Genomic DNA, 16994 nt, shown 5'->3' on the forward strand with positions numbered 1-16994 from the left:
ATATAGTCACACACATAGAACTTCTATGTACCGTATACCTCTCTAAGCCACACATATATAAAATCATTTAGTCCTCAAAACAATTCTAGGACGTATAGGTGCAATCATCATCACCATCAGCAGCAGCAGTAGCCCATAGTACAAAAGAAGAAATTGAGGCTGGAAAAGCTAAGTAACGTCCCTAAAGGTCACACAGCTGTCTGTAGCAGAGGCAGGATTGCAACCTGGTCTGTCCAGCACTACAGCCTATGATCTTGAACACAGTGCTGCGCTGCCCCTTCCCTGGTGAGCCTTGGCACTCCTAGGTACTCAGGACATACTGTTCCTGTAGTGTTTTGTGCATTTAGATCATGTTTGGCACGCACGAGGGACCCAGACTCTAACAGGTACGCATTCTAGCCCATAACGGGTCACTAGGATGGAAACTGAAAGCCCGTCTAACAACCTTCCTCTTGTCCTCCAACCCTCCCCTCACTCCAACTTTTCATGTCCTGCATTTCTTACCCAAATAGTTGTCCTCTATAAACAGTAAAGACTGACTGGAGCATACTTTCACATCTTGTTTTACAATTTAAGGTCCCAACTCTACCAAATTCACATGGCCAATTCGGAGGAGCCTCGCTCACAATGGAAGGCCCTTGTCCAAAGTCTCTCCCGCGTGGCCCCCGCAGCAGCACGGCGGGCTGGCCCGGCCCGGCGGGCCCCAGGGCGTTGTCCCGCGTCGGGGACCAAAGCGTCAGCCCCGCCGTCTGGCTCAGCCTTCGCTGCCTGAGCCGAGCCGCGGGCGACCGTCCAAGAAAGGAGTTAAGTAAGTGGCTCGTCCGACTCTGGAGAGGAAACGAAGATTCCGGTTCTATTTCTTATCCCGACTTCCCTCCTTGCAGGGACTCTACTGCTCGAGTTATCCCAGGGGGATGAACCCAACGCCGCGGGTCCCAGGGCGCCGCCGCACCCACACTCATGCCCAAACAAGGGCAGGATCGAAGCAGCAGAGGAAACGAGGAAAGAGACGCGGGTGTTTCAAAGTGCTCGCGGCGGTGCGGACGCGGCGGCGGAGCGGGAGGCCCGGGCGGGAGTGCGGGCGGCGGCCCTGGGCTCCGCCCGCCGTGGGGCGCCGGGCGCGTGCGCGGTGCGGCCCCGGCCCCGGCCGCCGCGATGCCCATTTTAGTCAGAGCGGCCGCGGGCGCGGGGATCCCACGCGTGCAGAGGAGCCTCCGGACCCGCGGACCTGCCGAGGCTTTGGCGTCGGACGCCCGTCGAGCCGCCGCGCCCGTGTACCCCGCGCCCCGCCGCTTGCTACCCCAAACTTCGGCCAGCGCCGCGCAGGCTCGGTGCCAGGCACAAGCCAGGTAAGGAGCGGGGGGCGCGGCTGCCAGCGCGAGCCCGGCTATTTGCAGCCTCGCGCTCCCCGGGCTAAATCGGGAAGCGAAAGTTGGATCCTGGTTCCACTGGGAGCAACTTCGCGGGCCCGCCGGCGGCCGCCCGTTCCCCGCCTCGGCCGCCGGGAGCCCCGCCCTCCTCTCGCTGGCCGCGCCCTCCCGGGGTTCCCTGCCCTTGGAATCCGCTCTGCTCGCTGGGTCCCGCTGGGTGTGGGCGCCGAGGCCACAGGCCCTCGAGTGTCAGCCGCCGCAACTCGGGTTTGCGGGTGCCAGCGTCCCCGGGCGCTCGGGCTCCATCGGTGTCCGTTCCCGCGCGCTGTCTCGGGCAAATCGTTGGTGATCTCGGCCTCTCCTCTCCCCGCTGGGCTCCGGAGTTCCCTGCACCTGAGCGCACGACAGCTCCTCCTCGTCCCCTGTAGGGCCGCCGGGTCGCCGACAGAGGACCACCGCGCTCAGTGCACACCCGTGGTGGTCCAGGAGCTCCGGGTCAAGGAGAGTAGTTGACACTGACCCCTTCTTTAAGAAGCCAGGTGAGCGGGGCCCCTGGGGGCGTCGATGGCTCGGGAACCTGAGACCCTCGCCACCGCTACCACCCCGCCCATCCCCCACCCGCCTCCTAGTTAACGAGGCTTTGGGAACCGGTTTTGGCCAGAGAAGTCACCGAAACTGCTTGTTTTTAAGTGTGAAAAGACTCTTAGCGACATGATGCCTTTTGGGATTCCGAAGATGTGCAAAGGTTTACTGGAATTACAGAGTGAATTAAATAAGTATACTAGCACGACTTTTGCTCATTACTGTTATCTTTTTCATTTTTGTAGTTTGGTGAAGGATTAAGATTAGTTTCACCATTTAGCTATTTAGGCCTGCAAACACCTATTTGAAAACCAATAAATAGGACTTTACTAGAACAGGTAATTTTAGGAATTAGACTTAAAGAACTAAGAAAAGAGGTTTTCTCGGTTTAATCAAAATTAATCTGAACGTTTTCCAATTTACCAGTCTCATCTTCCTCATTAGACCCATTCATTCTCTGTATTAGGATAGTTCAGTGTAAACCACTTAAATCCTCTAATACAGATCAAAGGAAGCTAAAACTGGCAAGATCCTATCAATATTTATTGACAGTAGGTAACTGGCATTTCAATATAGACATATAGACAAATATATATAGACAAGTAATAGATAAATATACAAGTACATAAGTTATGTATAATATACATTAATTATCATACAATATAATATATAAATCTAAATAAATATATAAACTCTGTGTGTGTGTGTGTGTGTGTGTGTAATAAGGTATAGTGCATCAAAATATGTTGTAGGATGATCTCACCTTTAAAAAATTTGTATTATTATTACCCTGGTTCTTGGATCAGTAGATTGTAATTTTTCTGTCCATCTCTTTGACCAGAAGTTGATAATTTTGGTGCCAATTGAAGAACTTTTAAAAGGCTTGAAACTGAACTGCAGTGAATTAGGTGGCAATACAAGTGTAGTCAGGTGGATGTGTGTGGGGGATGTAATAATTAACTTATATAAATGTGTATTAGAGGCACAGGCCATTAAAACTTGAAGAGGTTTCAGAGACCATCTAGTCCAGCTGCCTTTGTTCCCAGAGAGAAGCAGACCCAAGGATCAGAAGTGACTTCCCTGGCTTATGTGGCTCTCTGGGGCTTGTGGTATAGACACTGACTCTCAGCCTCAAGAAGGGTAGGCATTCTCCATTCTCCCATCTTTACTGCTGAGGTTTGGGGAGGCTGAAAAGTGATTTCTCACTGTATTCCTCATCGTTTGTGTCCCTTTGGTACGGCTTTCACCTCTGGCATTCTCTACGTAGATGGGTATGACATTGTCCCTACCTCATGAAGAGCACAGGGTACTTAGAAGAACAAATAGGACAATGGACGTGAAAGCACACTCTAAAGTGCAATAGAAATGGTAGTTGTTAGTTCATGTAATGCTAATACATAAGCTGACATTGTCATTAGCTTATGAGTATAGAGGACATTTAATATCATTTTCCCTCCTGCAGATATTATGAGAATAATTCTGATTTGGTCCTTGAGAGCAAACTTTGTATAAGTAAAGTTATTAAAATAATGATGTGTCCCCTCACCCCCCATTTCAATAGGCTTCTGTTTTAATGGATTCAAACATTTGGAGAGTAGTTGAATTTTTATTTTTTCTTTCCATTTTGCAGAAAATCATTACTAAGTCAACTATTTCTCTTGTATTTATCAACTATTTCACAATTATGCGGAGAGATCTTTAATTGACTTGATAATTTCATTCCCAGTTTGTAAGTTCTTGTGCATGTTTTTTTATCATCTTTAAGAGATGTGAAATTCTTACACATTTGTCTAATAACATCCTTTCAAAATGCCCAACGTGTGCCAATTATTCTGCCATCTAAAACCTTTACTTTAGTTTGATGAAAAAAGTGAATGGAAAAGTATGGTTAATTGCATAGCTTTATTGGAAAGAAACACATATTTTATTTTACTTTTATTTATTTTTATCCTCACCAGAGAATATTTTTCCATTTATCTTCAGATAGAGTGGGAGGGAGGGAGGGGTGGGAGAGAGAGGGGGGGAGGGAGAGAGAGAGAAACATCTATGTGAGAGAGAGACATTGATTGGTTGCCTCCTGCATGACCCTGATCAGGACCAGGGACTGAACTACAATTGAGGTACCTGCCCTTGACTGGAATCAAGACCACAACTCTTTGGTCCGCAAGCTGACACTTTAACCACTGAGCCAAGCTGGCCAGGGCAAGAAACACATATTTTAAATTAAATTTAAAGGTATTTTTTGTTTCCATTTGGAATCCTTTTTTTAAAATATGTTTTCATTGATTTTTGAGAGAGAGAAACACGGATGAGAGAGAAACATCGATCGGCTGCCTCTACTGGGGATCAAGTCTGCAATCTGGGCACGTGCTCTGAATGGGAATGGAGCCAGGACCTCTCAGTCCATGGGATGACGTGCAATCCTCTGAGCTGCACCGGCCAGCCCATTTGGAATTCTTTTATTGAAACAGAATAATTCACCTATTCTGTAAATCTCTGTAGTTTTTGTCAAGGACCAATATGTATAATTAATAATAGAAAGAGTGTTATTGTTTTTTTTAATCACAGATGGAGGACAGGTGATATGGTCGCAGAGTAGTGCCACTTTGTGTAAAATATATATTCTTTGAAATTTATTTGCTACATATTTTAATATTAAATAGTTAAATATATATTCATGACCTACATATAAATAAAATGGAAATTTACTGCTTTTCAGTTTGTGAGATAAAACAAACTAGGATTTTTGTGTGAAAGTAGAAATTTAAATTAGACACTAAAATAAGGAGTAAATGTTATATCTTTCTGTGTATATATAAATGATTATAGTAATGTATTTATTATGTACAAATATGACAATGTAGAATGTTTGTGTGTATATATGATACAGTGATTTCACAGTATAAAATTAGAGCCTTCCAGAGATCCTGAGCCTTCATACTGAAAAATGAGGGTGTTAGTTTTTCGAAGTATTCCAAAAAATCAGTTATTCCAGCTATTTTTTCTGTTTTTGGATTTAGTATCACTATTGGAAACATTATGGAAGACTATACTAAATGACTTTGTAATTGCTGTAGTTGATGAACATTGATGATTATCTTTTAGACTAGCTAATTCCACCATTCTTCTGTCCCTCGCCATCATGTATGTTTATATACAGATATATATGGAGATATAAATATATGTTTATATATATCATATATGTGTACACACACACACACACACATATCAGAGAATAGTTGGGCCCTATGCTAAGTATTTTATTTTATTTAATGATAAGGTCAAATGTTAATCATAAAGTCAAATGAGGAATTACTATTATTGTTTAACAGATAAGGATTCCATATATGATAGAGCTGGGATTTGGACCTGGTTCTCTCTAATTTATAAGCCAGAGAAGTCTACTTACCAACATTGAGTTCACAGAAATAATTTTGACATACCACCTATGAGGTGGATAAGATTCAGCTTCCATTTACATGATTGTCCATTTGTTTGTTTTTACAGGAATTTTCAAGATGAATTATACTGAGTCCAGGCCATTGGCAGAATCAACTGCAGTAGGTTTTACACCTGAGTTAGCAAGTATTATACCTGTGCCTTCCAATGAGACCATCTGTGAAAACTGGAGAGAGATACATCATCTAGTTTTTCATGTAGCAAATATTTTTTTTGTGATTGGGTTGGTTATTCCAACTACTCTTCAGCTCCATATGATACTTCTTAGGGGGATGCTAGCCATAGGTAAGAAACCTAACTGAGATTTTATGTAACTTCTATAACTGGCATCAGATGGGTTTTGTACTGGGAGCTCTGGAGAGTTCCTTGTCAGGTCTATCGCATACCAAAATATGTCTTTGTTATCGACTTAGCAGTGTATCAAGTAACTTAGAACAGAGGCCTTCATATGTCATCCCCTCCCTTACTTGCTTTAAATAAACTTTCGTATATTTTCATATGTTGTTTAGATTTCCCAGACATCAGAAAATCCATTTGTGTGTAGGAGTGCAGAATTTGGAGCCAGATTGTACAATTTGAATCCTGGTTCCAACACTTGCTAACTGTAACTAGAGCAAGTGATTTAACCTTTCTGTACTTTAGTTTCCCTGTGTCAAATGGGGTAAAAATAGTAACATCTCCTAGGGTTGTGAGAATTAAATGAGTGTGTGAGTGTGTGTGTGTGTGTGTATACATTTGATTTACAGTAGTGCCTGGCACATAATAAGTACTATATAGTTTTAAATGTTATTATTTGAGTAGGCATATACTTGCTGTGGGGAGCAAAGCAACAGTAGGAACAAGAACAATAACCCATACATAATAGTTTAAATAAAAAATTTTGGGGGGCTCCAGTAATCCTGATGAAGCCAATTAAATTGATTCACATCGAAATACTGAAACAACTTAATTTATTATTTTAGCCAGTGAATCTTGACAAATTGTTCTCTGTGATTATGTCCCTAATGATTCATTTATTCAGGTGCATTTTTGAGCACCTGTAATGTGTTAGACAAAGATTGAAGTAGGCAATCTGCATCCTTGAGAAAGACACTCTTTTGGGCGCCCAGAAAAACAGATAGGTGGTCAGATGTGATGCAGGTGTGCCCGGTGCCAAGAAGAACTGGAGAGGATGATAGGCTTAGCAAAGCAGGCAGAGCAAGGTCCCACTGAAGAAATGACGTTGGAGCTGGCTTTTGGATGATGAGCAGGATTTCTCTGAGTGTGAGTGTGTGTGGTATCCAGGTAAAAGGCACAGAGGAGAGGGAAATTTAGAATATTTAGAGAGACTGAAGAGTAGCTCATTGTGCCTGAAATATATGAAATATGGCATGGAATGGCCAATGAAGAGGCTGGAAGGGTAGCTGGAAGTAGCTCATGGGACTTTGTGTCTGTGTTAGCTGAGTAAGATAGGGATTGCAGCAAGGGAAGCAGAGTGTTGAATGAAAAAAACAACAATAATAACATGCCCTATAAAAATCAAAAGTTAATTACGAATTTGAAGACAGAGTTTTGGAGGTGGAATGGACCAAGGACATCATTTAATCCAACACTTTATACATAAAGAAATTGAGGCTGGGAGACAGTGGCCTAATCAGGACTATAATTCAGGTCCTCCAGCTTCCCAGTCATCCCTTCCATTAAGTTACCTTATCTCATTTAAGTAATAATATTTTACATTTTTTCAAATTTTGCCATGAAATATTTAAAGAACATTTAAAGTTTTACATTTTATGCTGTTATTTCGATGCCCCAAATTATTCTGATGAAATAAAAAATTGCAAATGAGTTATTTTTTAACATGAGAGGTTAGTTGGCTTTTATGTGTCATTGATATATTTGTATCATATTGATAATTTTATTTTAAATTAAAAATATATATTTATGCTCACCATAAAATTAATCAAAAGAAGCTATTGATATTTTGTTTAAAGAGAACTGATAAGTAAAACTAGGAAGATTCTCATAGATGAATGGATAACCACCAAGTTAAAATACAGATGGTTAGAAGATTTGGGTAAAATATTCAAACCTATCAAAGATCATGGAAATGCAAAATATAATTATACAAATTATACAGAATCCCTCGCTACCAAATTAAGAGTTTTCAAATTTTATAATATTAACAGTTTGATACTTACATTCCCAACTAGTAGAATTGCAAATTGTTAGAAACCTTTTGAAAAACAATTCTTCAGTGTCATCAAAAGCTTTTAACTTCACTCCCTTAATTTACTGTCAGGTAATCTACCTTCAGCAGTCACAAAAACAGATTAATCTTTTACATGTAAAGATGTTTTGGCTACTTATCAAAAATTAAACCTCAAACAATCTTATCTGTTCATCAGTAGGGAGAGAGTTGAATAAATTATGGTTTAATTAGTTACAGTTCTTAGAAAGTACATACGCTACCTCATCTCTAAAATGAAATGAAATTGTAATAAATTTTATCTTAAAAGGATGCTATGATAATTAAATAAAGTAAATGTATCTGTAAATATAATTCTAGCTCCAAATGGCTAACCAAATACTAGCAATTATTTTCCTCTTAGAAAAATTCAAAGAACACTATTTTGTTATTTTATTTCTTGTCCATAGTTTAGCGTGATAATAAACCTTAAAACAATCAATAGCTTTCTGTAATCTAAACTACTGCTTACATTAATATGAATTAATGAGTCTTGATAACATTTAGAATTACGATAGAGTTATTTTGACTTTTAATAATGTAGCATAATAAACATAATTTCAGATTTCACCTGCAAAATATATGTTATATATATATATGCAAAGAGTTTTAATTTAAGTGCTGCAATAAGTAAAAGAGTAGGTTTTTAAATTGTATATGGTAGTTTTGCCATCCAGAAAAAATGCATAAAGACTATAAAGACGTATTAAATATCAATAGCGGTTTTCTTTAAGTAGTAGAATTATGGATTTTCCACTTTTGAAAAATATATTCTAACTACAAATTTTTTTCAACAAAGCATGTTTTTCGTTTTTGATAATCAGACAAAGAAAATGAAACAATGTGATGTTTGGCTTAGGTATTTCTAGAAGGTGTTTGGTTTATCTTACAAATTTAAGCTTCACGCTGAAGCTGTTTTAAACATCTAACGTATGTGTTTGTGTCATTCACCAGGGTGCTCCTTCTACATCGTCTGGGGCACTCTCTACCGCTGTGCCTTGGACGTCGTGATCTGGAATTCTGTGTTCCTCGGCGTCAACATTTTGCATCTTTCATATCTTTTGTACAAGAAAAGACCGGTAATTACTGAAAGTTAATTAGTAAGAAAGTGATTTTAAAGCTAAAAGGCTTTTATAGAGTACTTTATTCAGACTTGAGAATGAACATCTACCATCTTTAGTCCCTTTAATATCATTCTAAATGAGACTTACTGTTTGCATATGCCTGAAAGTGAAATATTTCAGTACCATGAAACGTGTTCCACAAGTGAACTTTTTAAACCTTTTAAATCATTAGGGCAGTTTAGATGTGAGACAACATGACAGTAGTCTCTCTTTGTCATCATATTACTTCATTATTTCTTTTGCCAATTGATGTTCAAATATCACTTGGGAATATCTTTGCCTATTTATAAAATTGATTATTTATAGGCAACTTAGTAAACATACTAGTGATTTATAAATAGCTCATGCTATTTTTTATGCTAGTTTTTAAATGTTATGACTATATTTTTTTATTATGCCCAAAATATGTGTTTAAGGATATCACTATTTTTTGGTGAGTTGTCATTAAAGCACTAGGATTTAACTTCTTTTTAATTTTGATTTTCCTTGCTGTGTTTCCTTGGTTATACCAAGAACAAAAAGATGTAGATAGAATAGGAAAAGAGCATGGCTCCTAGAAATCACTGACTGTCCAACGCACACACAAAAATATTCAGTACAGTAAAAAATACAGTGCTTGTCCTAATCTTATGTTCAAGATCAGACATGCGTGTAGATAACTGTTAGAAAACAAGACAGTTCATGGGAAATTACAGCTTGAATGATACAGATGTATATACAATAGGCCAATCTGTTTGCCCTAGTGTATTGGTTTTCTCTAGGTTATGCTGTATAGTAAACAACCTGAAAATCTCAGGGGCATACACCAGCAACAGGTTTTTCCTCACCCACCTTACATGTGGACTCTGGCAGCTGTGTGTCAGCGGAGACTCTGTTCCATGTGTCGTCTTCATTTCAGGGTCTCTGCTGACGCAGCAGGTTCTGTTTGGACATGCATTCGCATAGCAGAGAGAGAAGCACAGGATAACAAGAGAAATACCCAGTGTCTCTTAAAATGTCTGCTCAGAAGGGGCATACATCAGTTCTGTTCACGTGGCTGATGACGTGGGGGTAGGATGGGCTAGGGAGATGTACAATCCTCTTATAGAGGGTGGTAGCAGTAAGTAGTTGGGAATAGCAATATTATCTCCCACACTTACTGTTGTATCCCCCGTTCCTATCAACCATGATTGGTATATAATAGGTGCTCAAAAAAAACTAAACATTTGATCAGTGGATATTTTCATTTTTATTATTATTTTTTATCCTCACCCGAGGACATTTTTCAATATTTTGTTCAGATAGAGTGGGAGGGGGAGAGAGAGAGAGAGAGAGAGAAACATTGACGTGAAAGGGACACATCGAGTGGTTGCCACCCACACGACCCAACCAGGGCCAGGGACAAACTGCAACCGAGGTACGTGCCCTTAGCGGGAACCGAATCCGGGTCTCTCTGGACTGCAGGCCGACGCTCTAACCGCTGAGCAAGACTGGCCAGGGCAATCAATGGATAATTTCAAAGAGAATTGAGAGCACATCATGAAGGAATTGGACTTGAGCTAGGACTTGTCAGTCAGATTTTGAATATGAGTCAGTAGACTTCAGTTCATGTGTTCATTACTGTGCCACACTGGCTATGCACATACTGGAAGTGGGACATATTTGTGAATAAGTTATTTTAAACACTCATTACTAGTGCTTTGGAGTGGAGGAGGGAGATAATAGTAATAATGAGGATTATAGTTTCTGAATATCAGAACTTGCTGGAACCCCAAGGTTTGACCGTAAGGTTCAGAAGTGACTGGTGCGATGGTAGCACCAAGTAAATCACTTAGTATCTGTGCTTTTGTTTCTTCTTGGACCATAAACCTACTTTTTTGAAAAATATAAATGCTAGTTCTTTGTTACAATGAAACAGCAGGACAAGTAATCATCTGGGTCTATAAGCTTCTTAGTGTGACTGCCATAGATTTCATTGGGACGGATGATCACTTGAACCCCAAAGTTCATTGACATGCGGTGCAGTTTTCCCAGACTAAAGCGGGGCCAAAAGGTGGATGTGACCTGGGCCTTGGCTGCCTCACAGCAGAGGCAATCGAACCATTTTGCTTTTCTCCTTCTCCGGTAGCCAGTCTTCCTCACCAGTGGGCTCCCTATTCTACAGATTTTATTTTAGCTTAGGATGAAACTGCTACACTTAAATCCTTTTACACTCTTCACTTTGCTTCAGAATAAGTAATGAGGAGCAATACTTTCAGCTCCAAATGTTTGTTTTCCTATATTGCTGCATTAAGTGATAATTACTGTAGATAAAATGATAATTACTATAGATAAAATGCTTCATGTATGTATTTTCATAAATGTGTTTCCACGTTGATTCCTGTTTCATGTGTTTATTTTCTTGCTAAATATTTCAAAGTTACTGCAGTTTCTTTCTGTGAAACAATATTGTTCTGAAAACGAAAAGGTTTGGTGTTATTAATAGAAAATGCTAAGACTGGGAAGGTGAGTGCTGTGGCGACGTTCCCAGCCTCCACAGCTGCTTTGTAGCTCGCAGCGAGAGAGGTGATCAATTGTGCAAATCTTCCCCATATGCTCTCTGCTCTGTTTAACTGCAAAAATGCCCTCTCCGCACCTAAGCGTGTATTACCACTTACTCTCTGTGTGAGATTCCACTGACTGAAACACGGGACGCTGATGGGATGCCATACACATTTACTCTCCAAACGGTGTTTAGACCACAGAATGTTGCTGCATTAGTACAGCATCTCGTCATTGCCGCATTTCAGGTCAAGATTGAGAAGGAACTCAATGGCATCTACCGGCGATTGTTCGAACCACTGTGTGTGCCTCCAGATTTGTTCAGAAGATTAACTGGACAGTTTTGTATGATCCAGACCTTGACAAAGGGCCAGACTTACGCTGCAGAGGACAAAACCTCAGTCGACGACCGTCTGAGTATTCTCCTGAAGGGAAAGTAGGTGATCTTCTCATGGCCTCTGGGTAGGAAATGAATGGAAGGAAATGTTGCCAAGTAATGGGGGCAGCTGTCACAGTTACTGGTGGTGAACTTTCCTTTCATGACTGCATTTTGAAAAACTACAGAGCACCTGTTAGTTACCTAGCATTTGCTGCTCTCAATCTTGTTAGTGTCAGGATTTTCAGTTATCAACAGTGTTCATCTTTTTTGACCTATATTAAAAGTTAATGAGTCAAGATAAAAGTAGGCTTAAATTAGCATTAAAGTCCCAGAAATCTGTGCATGTTTCAGAGGTGATTTTTTTTTTTTAATATCACAGATAAAACTTCCAGGAATATCAGTGTTCTGGGGAAAGCCTAGTCTACATTGTGCTGGCATAATAATTGATACAGCCCTCGCTGTCTCTCAAAGTGTCTGAGTTTGAGTGTGGTCACTGTAGGTAGAAGAGCGATGATACCCATTGGAAGGCACATGTCTGGTTCAATACTGGAACCTGTCTTCTTTTTCTCATTGTTGGTGAAATTTATTTAGAAATAAATGCTTGTCTTTGAGAAGTACTTTTAATTACATCAGTCATCTGTGGAGTCTTTAAACCCTTAGTACAAAATACAAACCCTTGAGGTTATGGAGATTTTAAGGATTGTCATGTTATTTTGTGACATATTATGTGTTTATTGACATTAATTTCTGTTATCAGAATGAAGGTCTCCTATCGAGGACATTTTCTGCATAACATTTACCCCTGTGCCTTTATAGATTCTCCTGAATTTAGATCAACTCAGATGCACAAAGGTGAAAAATTCCAGGTATGTTTTGGCCTGGGTTTGTTTGTTTTGTGTTTATTTACTTTATGTATTTACTTTAAATTGGGGTATATTTGACATACAACATTATATTAGTTTCAGGTGTTCAACATAAGGGTTCAATATTTGTATATATTACAAAATGACACCTCAATAAGTCTATTAGTTACATTTTTTTTCTTGTGATGAGAAATTTTAAAATCTGGTGTGATTTTTAAGAAGATTGAAACTAGTTCATGTCTCATTGAAATCCAAAGAATATTATAGAAAAGTGGTCATGATTTGTTGAAGAAAGAGGTTACTATGTGGTGTATATAGTATGATCTCACTTTTATATACCTTAAAATAGTGCATATATGCACACAAAAAGAAGTCTAGAGAGAGTTACCCTAATTTGGTCATAGTGCTAACATTATTTCGGGTTTGTTGACTTTGATTACGTTTTTGTTTTCTTTCTTTTTGCTCATTTGAATTTTTATCATTTTCCATGGAAAACATCTAATACTTTTATTAGAGAGAAGAAAAATGTCAGTTGTAGATAATCAGTGTACCTAAAACCTGTAATTGGTTACTTTTTATTTGGAAAAAACCGAAACCTGTCTTTGCCTTAGGAAATATATGTTGTTAGTCCTTATAAAAATCTAATCACTTTACTCTTTTGTATTATATGGATATATTTTAAGGACAAAGAATGAAGTTTTTCATAGTTATAACAATTTGAACATGGACCACTCAGTGTGATTTCTTTTGTATCTTAAAAAAGAATTGCTCCATGATGTGGCACTGGGTTGGGATTCTTTCCATAAGTGCTCAGCCCTCCTATTTTATTTCCCTCATTATTGGTAGGGAGATAACCCAGAAAATGGGTGACAGCTTCCTCTAGTCTCAGCCTCTAGATAAACAGCAGTAAGGGAATATCCTCTGAATAGGGCTGCTTCTGAGCCAGAGGGTAAACCGACATAGGTAGGAATGGAATAGAAGGGGATGTTACGGCCGGAGCGAGGAAGTCAGTGATTTTTGGTGGCAGATCTTATCTTTGAGTCTCATTATGAGATGCTCTGCAGTTTGTGGTGCTGCATGGAGATGGAAGGGAACGGTTACAGATGCACAGTTAGGCTTATTTGTGATGGTTTCAGCCCTGCGCTGTTCCCAGCCTGCCTGAGCGACTGGCCTGAGTAGCAGGACAACTGTTACAGTGACGTGCACGTCCTAGCAGGTCTCGGGTAGGTGGACTGGCTGGGTGCAGTGCTGTTCCCAGGCTGGTTGGGCTCAGCCACGGAAGAAAGCAGTGCCACGTCTGGGCTCCTCTGATTTACACTCTCACCTGGTGTTTGCGCACGTCAGCTCTGCGCTGGGATTTATGTTATAGTATCTTCAATCACCACTGTCCACACGCTAGATCAGGGCCACTTCTCTCCTCTCTCCTTCTTTCCTCTGACCTCCTTACCATTTCTTTTTCCAAACCCCAGCTTTTCTCTGTTGTATCCATTTCTCTGTGTATATTAACAGGTGCTTTTTTACGCAAACAGTCTCTTATCGTCCTGAAGAGACTGGGATTTGGAGAGAGGCTGGGGACGAAACCTGCTTCATTTCCAGAAGCAAATGGCCCCTGAGAGGCCAGGGATGTCACATGTACTGTCATTTCTACTGAACTTCAAATTATTATATTTATAATTAAGTTAACAAAAAACAGAATTCCTACCAGTACTTACAGTTCTCATTCTTCTGGGGGACTGGGATTGGGATTTGATAGTTGATAAATATTCCTGATTAATTGCTGTGAAAATTCCACAGCATGACTCAAATGGAGGTCTCATAGCTGGATGAAGGGTATGTACTCAGCCTTTCCAAACACCAGTCAGCTTTTCTCTGCCTGGAGTCTGGTACGGCATTTCCTAACTGGTCAATGGGTCGCAATTACTCCAGCATCCTCTAACCTGTATCCTGTACAGCTGGTGCATGCTCCATCACAGGGAGCCCTCGGGAGAGACTGTGTACAAAACGTTCCCATTGGCAGTTACTCAAGAGTAAAAATAGCTCTTACACATCTGTGTAGGAGTATATTGCCTCTTACTGAAGCATGTTCCCAAATGAAAAATGTCACGTGTTCCCAGGGCCAACTTCTTATTACCTGTGTCCATGGCAGAGGACGCTTGGAATTGTCTGTGTTAACTGTTCCACTCACATACTCTGCCTGCTAATCTCATTTTTCTCTAACTCTGAATAGTTACAAGTATTCTAACAAGGAGCTGCTTCCTTAAAAAATGGTTTCAATTTTTCCTTTGGTAGAGGTAGTAATGAATTATATAATAGGATGAAAGGAAGAAAGGCAGGTGGACTCGACTGTCCCTTGAGATTGCACAGCAGATGCTATTCAGGTGTGTGTGGTAACTAATGACAGACACAGTGGTCAAGCTGAGAAAACAGGTCTGAATTTAGGCTGCTCCCTAGGTGCTTACGGTCGTTCTGGTACTTCTAGACCAAAGTTGCTATGTAGAACTGTTAATAGAATCTTGAGTATCATTATTATAAAAGGTAGAAGTTGCCTTTTGTGTTGGGTTTCTTCTTCTTTGTGTAGTTTTATATTCAGTGAGCTTTGCCATTTATATGTTTTTAATTTGCCTTCTTGTCTTTTGCCTTCCCATAGTTGATAGCATGTTCTATGGTGTGAAGCCCAAAAATCAAAGCTCATTGACTTTAAGGGAAGAAGACTGTCTTGGGAGGCAGATGTCCAAGCTCTTGTGAAATAAACGAACACTAAGTTTTAACTGATACTTAAATAAAAACCTTATCTTTGTATTAAATAAATTTGGTTAAGCTGTGAAACAGTTTAATCTGCCAGTTTTGATTCTGCTGTATTTTAATGCACGTGAGAACTCAATGAGAATTAGTTGAATAGACCACATCTAGGACATTTTCAAGTTCCTGGTGTTTGAAATGTATCACACATAAAGAAAATAATAAATTCTCCCATGAGGACAATCAACCAGTCATAGGGTCTGACCGCTGCTTCCCGTTCTAGCCCACTCGGTAATTCCCCCAGCCGCTCTTGTTCTTACGCACTGTCTTCTCGCTGTGTGAACGTGTAGAGCGGTTTGGAATCTAAAGTGAGAAACTGATCCGGTGTCTTCAGGTAGTCACAGCACACCTGGTGACACGTGCCTGAAAGGAAGGATCCATGCCTACACTGCCAAGTTTGTTTTCATCCAGTAACTCCGTCACAGGGACTCAAGCATGGCACTGCTGAAGTACCCCAATGCCTCAAGAATCACATTTATTTTACAGAAGCTTTAAATATTCCAATATTGATTTATAAAAATCCCTCATTAAAATGTTTTCCTTGACTATTGTGACAGAAAATCATTACCCCCTTCTGACCAAATGCCTGCTTTTAGGGACTTGCAAGTTACTCATACATAGTGTAGTGATAGCTTATTATTTGCATACTTACTGAGTTTAAATTTAATAATAATTTAAATGTATTCGAAGAGTTTTCACCCATCACTAAGTGAATTTGCTAAGCAAATTACCATGTCATATTACAAATGTCATTGTGATATTTCCTAGGTGGAAATGAGGTTATTAAAACGGCTGGAAAGAGGTTAAATGCCGCCCTGGCCAGTTTGGCTCAGCGGTTAGAGCGTCGGCCTGCGGTCTGGAGAGACCCGGGTTCGGTTCCCGCTAAGGGCACGTACTTCGGTTGCAGTTTGTCCCCGGCCCTGGTTGGTCGTGCGGGTGGCAGCCACTCGATGTGTCCCTTCACGTCGATGTTTCTGTCTGTCTCTCCCTTCCTCTCTCTCCCTCCCACTCTATCTGTACAAAAAATGGAAAAATATCCTCGGGTGAGGATAAAAAAAAAGAGGTTAAATGCCTTATCCATCAGCCTGCTGCAGTTTCTTCTTCTCTTCTCCTGGATGATTTCCAACTGTTTGTTTGTTTGTTTGTTTGTTTTAACTCCTTGACCCACTGCGCATGAATTTTATTTTCCAAAGTCATGGATGACATCTTTGCCAAGTGAAGGCACCAGGCCTCCAAACCCTTTCTTTAGTGCTTCTGTGCAGGCTGGGCCTCGCCTGTCTCTAATCAGTCCTGCGCATGGTCTTCAGTCGCCTTGCGTTTACTTACCCGTCTCCTACGGTTTCTGGGAACCCCTGAGGACTGCTTGACCTTACACTTCCCACCCTATAAATCTTATCTTTTTTGTCATGTTTTTACTTATTATTGGCATCCTCCACTAGAATATCGACTTTATGACATGCTCAGCTGTTCTTCGTCTGAGGGACTTTCAGTGGCCTGTGAGCCAGTCTTGTGGTTGCTTGGCCAGATTACTTTCTATTTGATCACCTGGAAGAATACATTGGGTAGGGTTTGGCCTGGTGGGAAAATGTACCAGGGTTGAAGGTCAGAGTGCTCACTCCACCACTAATTATCGCGTGTGCGTGAAAACGTTTTTTTGGTGCTTCTCATTTG

General features: G+C 40.5%; 1 protein-coding gene across 1 annotated transcript in view; it reads left to right on the forward strand.

The window, feature by feature from the left end:
• Positions 1–1292: 1292 nt before the first annotated feature.
• The window catches only part of BVES (blood vessel epicardial substance), a 34736-nt gene continuing 19034 nt past the window's right edge, over positions 1293–16994 (forward strand). The window contains exons 1-6 of the mRNA XM_036248918.1: positions 1293–1349; positions 1799–1909; positions 5460–5696; positions 8593–8717; positions 11531–11718; positions 12419–12527. Coding sequence (XP_036104811.1) covers positions 5471–5696; positions 8593–8717; positions 11531–11718; positions 12419–12527 — 648 coding nt within the window. The 5' untranslated portion in view covers positions 1293–1349; positions 1799–1909; positions 5460–5470. The remainder of the gene's footprint in view (positions 1350–1798; positions 1910–5459; positions 5697–8592; positions 8718–11530; positions 11719–12418; positions 12528–16994) is intronic.

Source organism: Molossus molossus, unplaced genomic scaffold (genome assembly GCF_014108415.1).
Source record: "Molossus molossus isolate mMolMol1 unplaced genomic scaffold, mMolMol1.p scaffold_m16_p_8, whole genome shotgun sequence".
NCBI classification, from domain to species: Eukaryota; Metazoa; Chordata; class Mammalia; order Chiroptera; family Molossidae; genus Molossus; species Molossus molossus.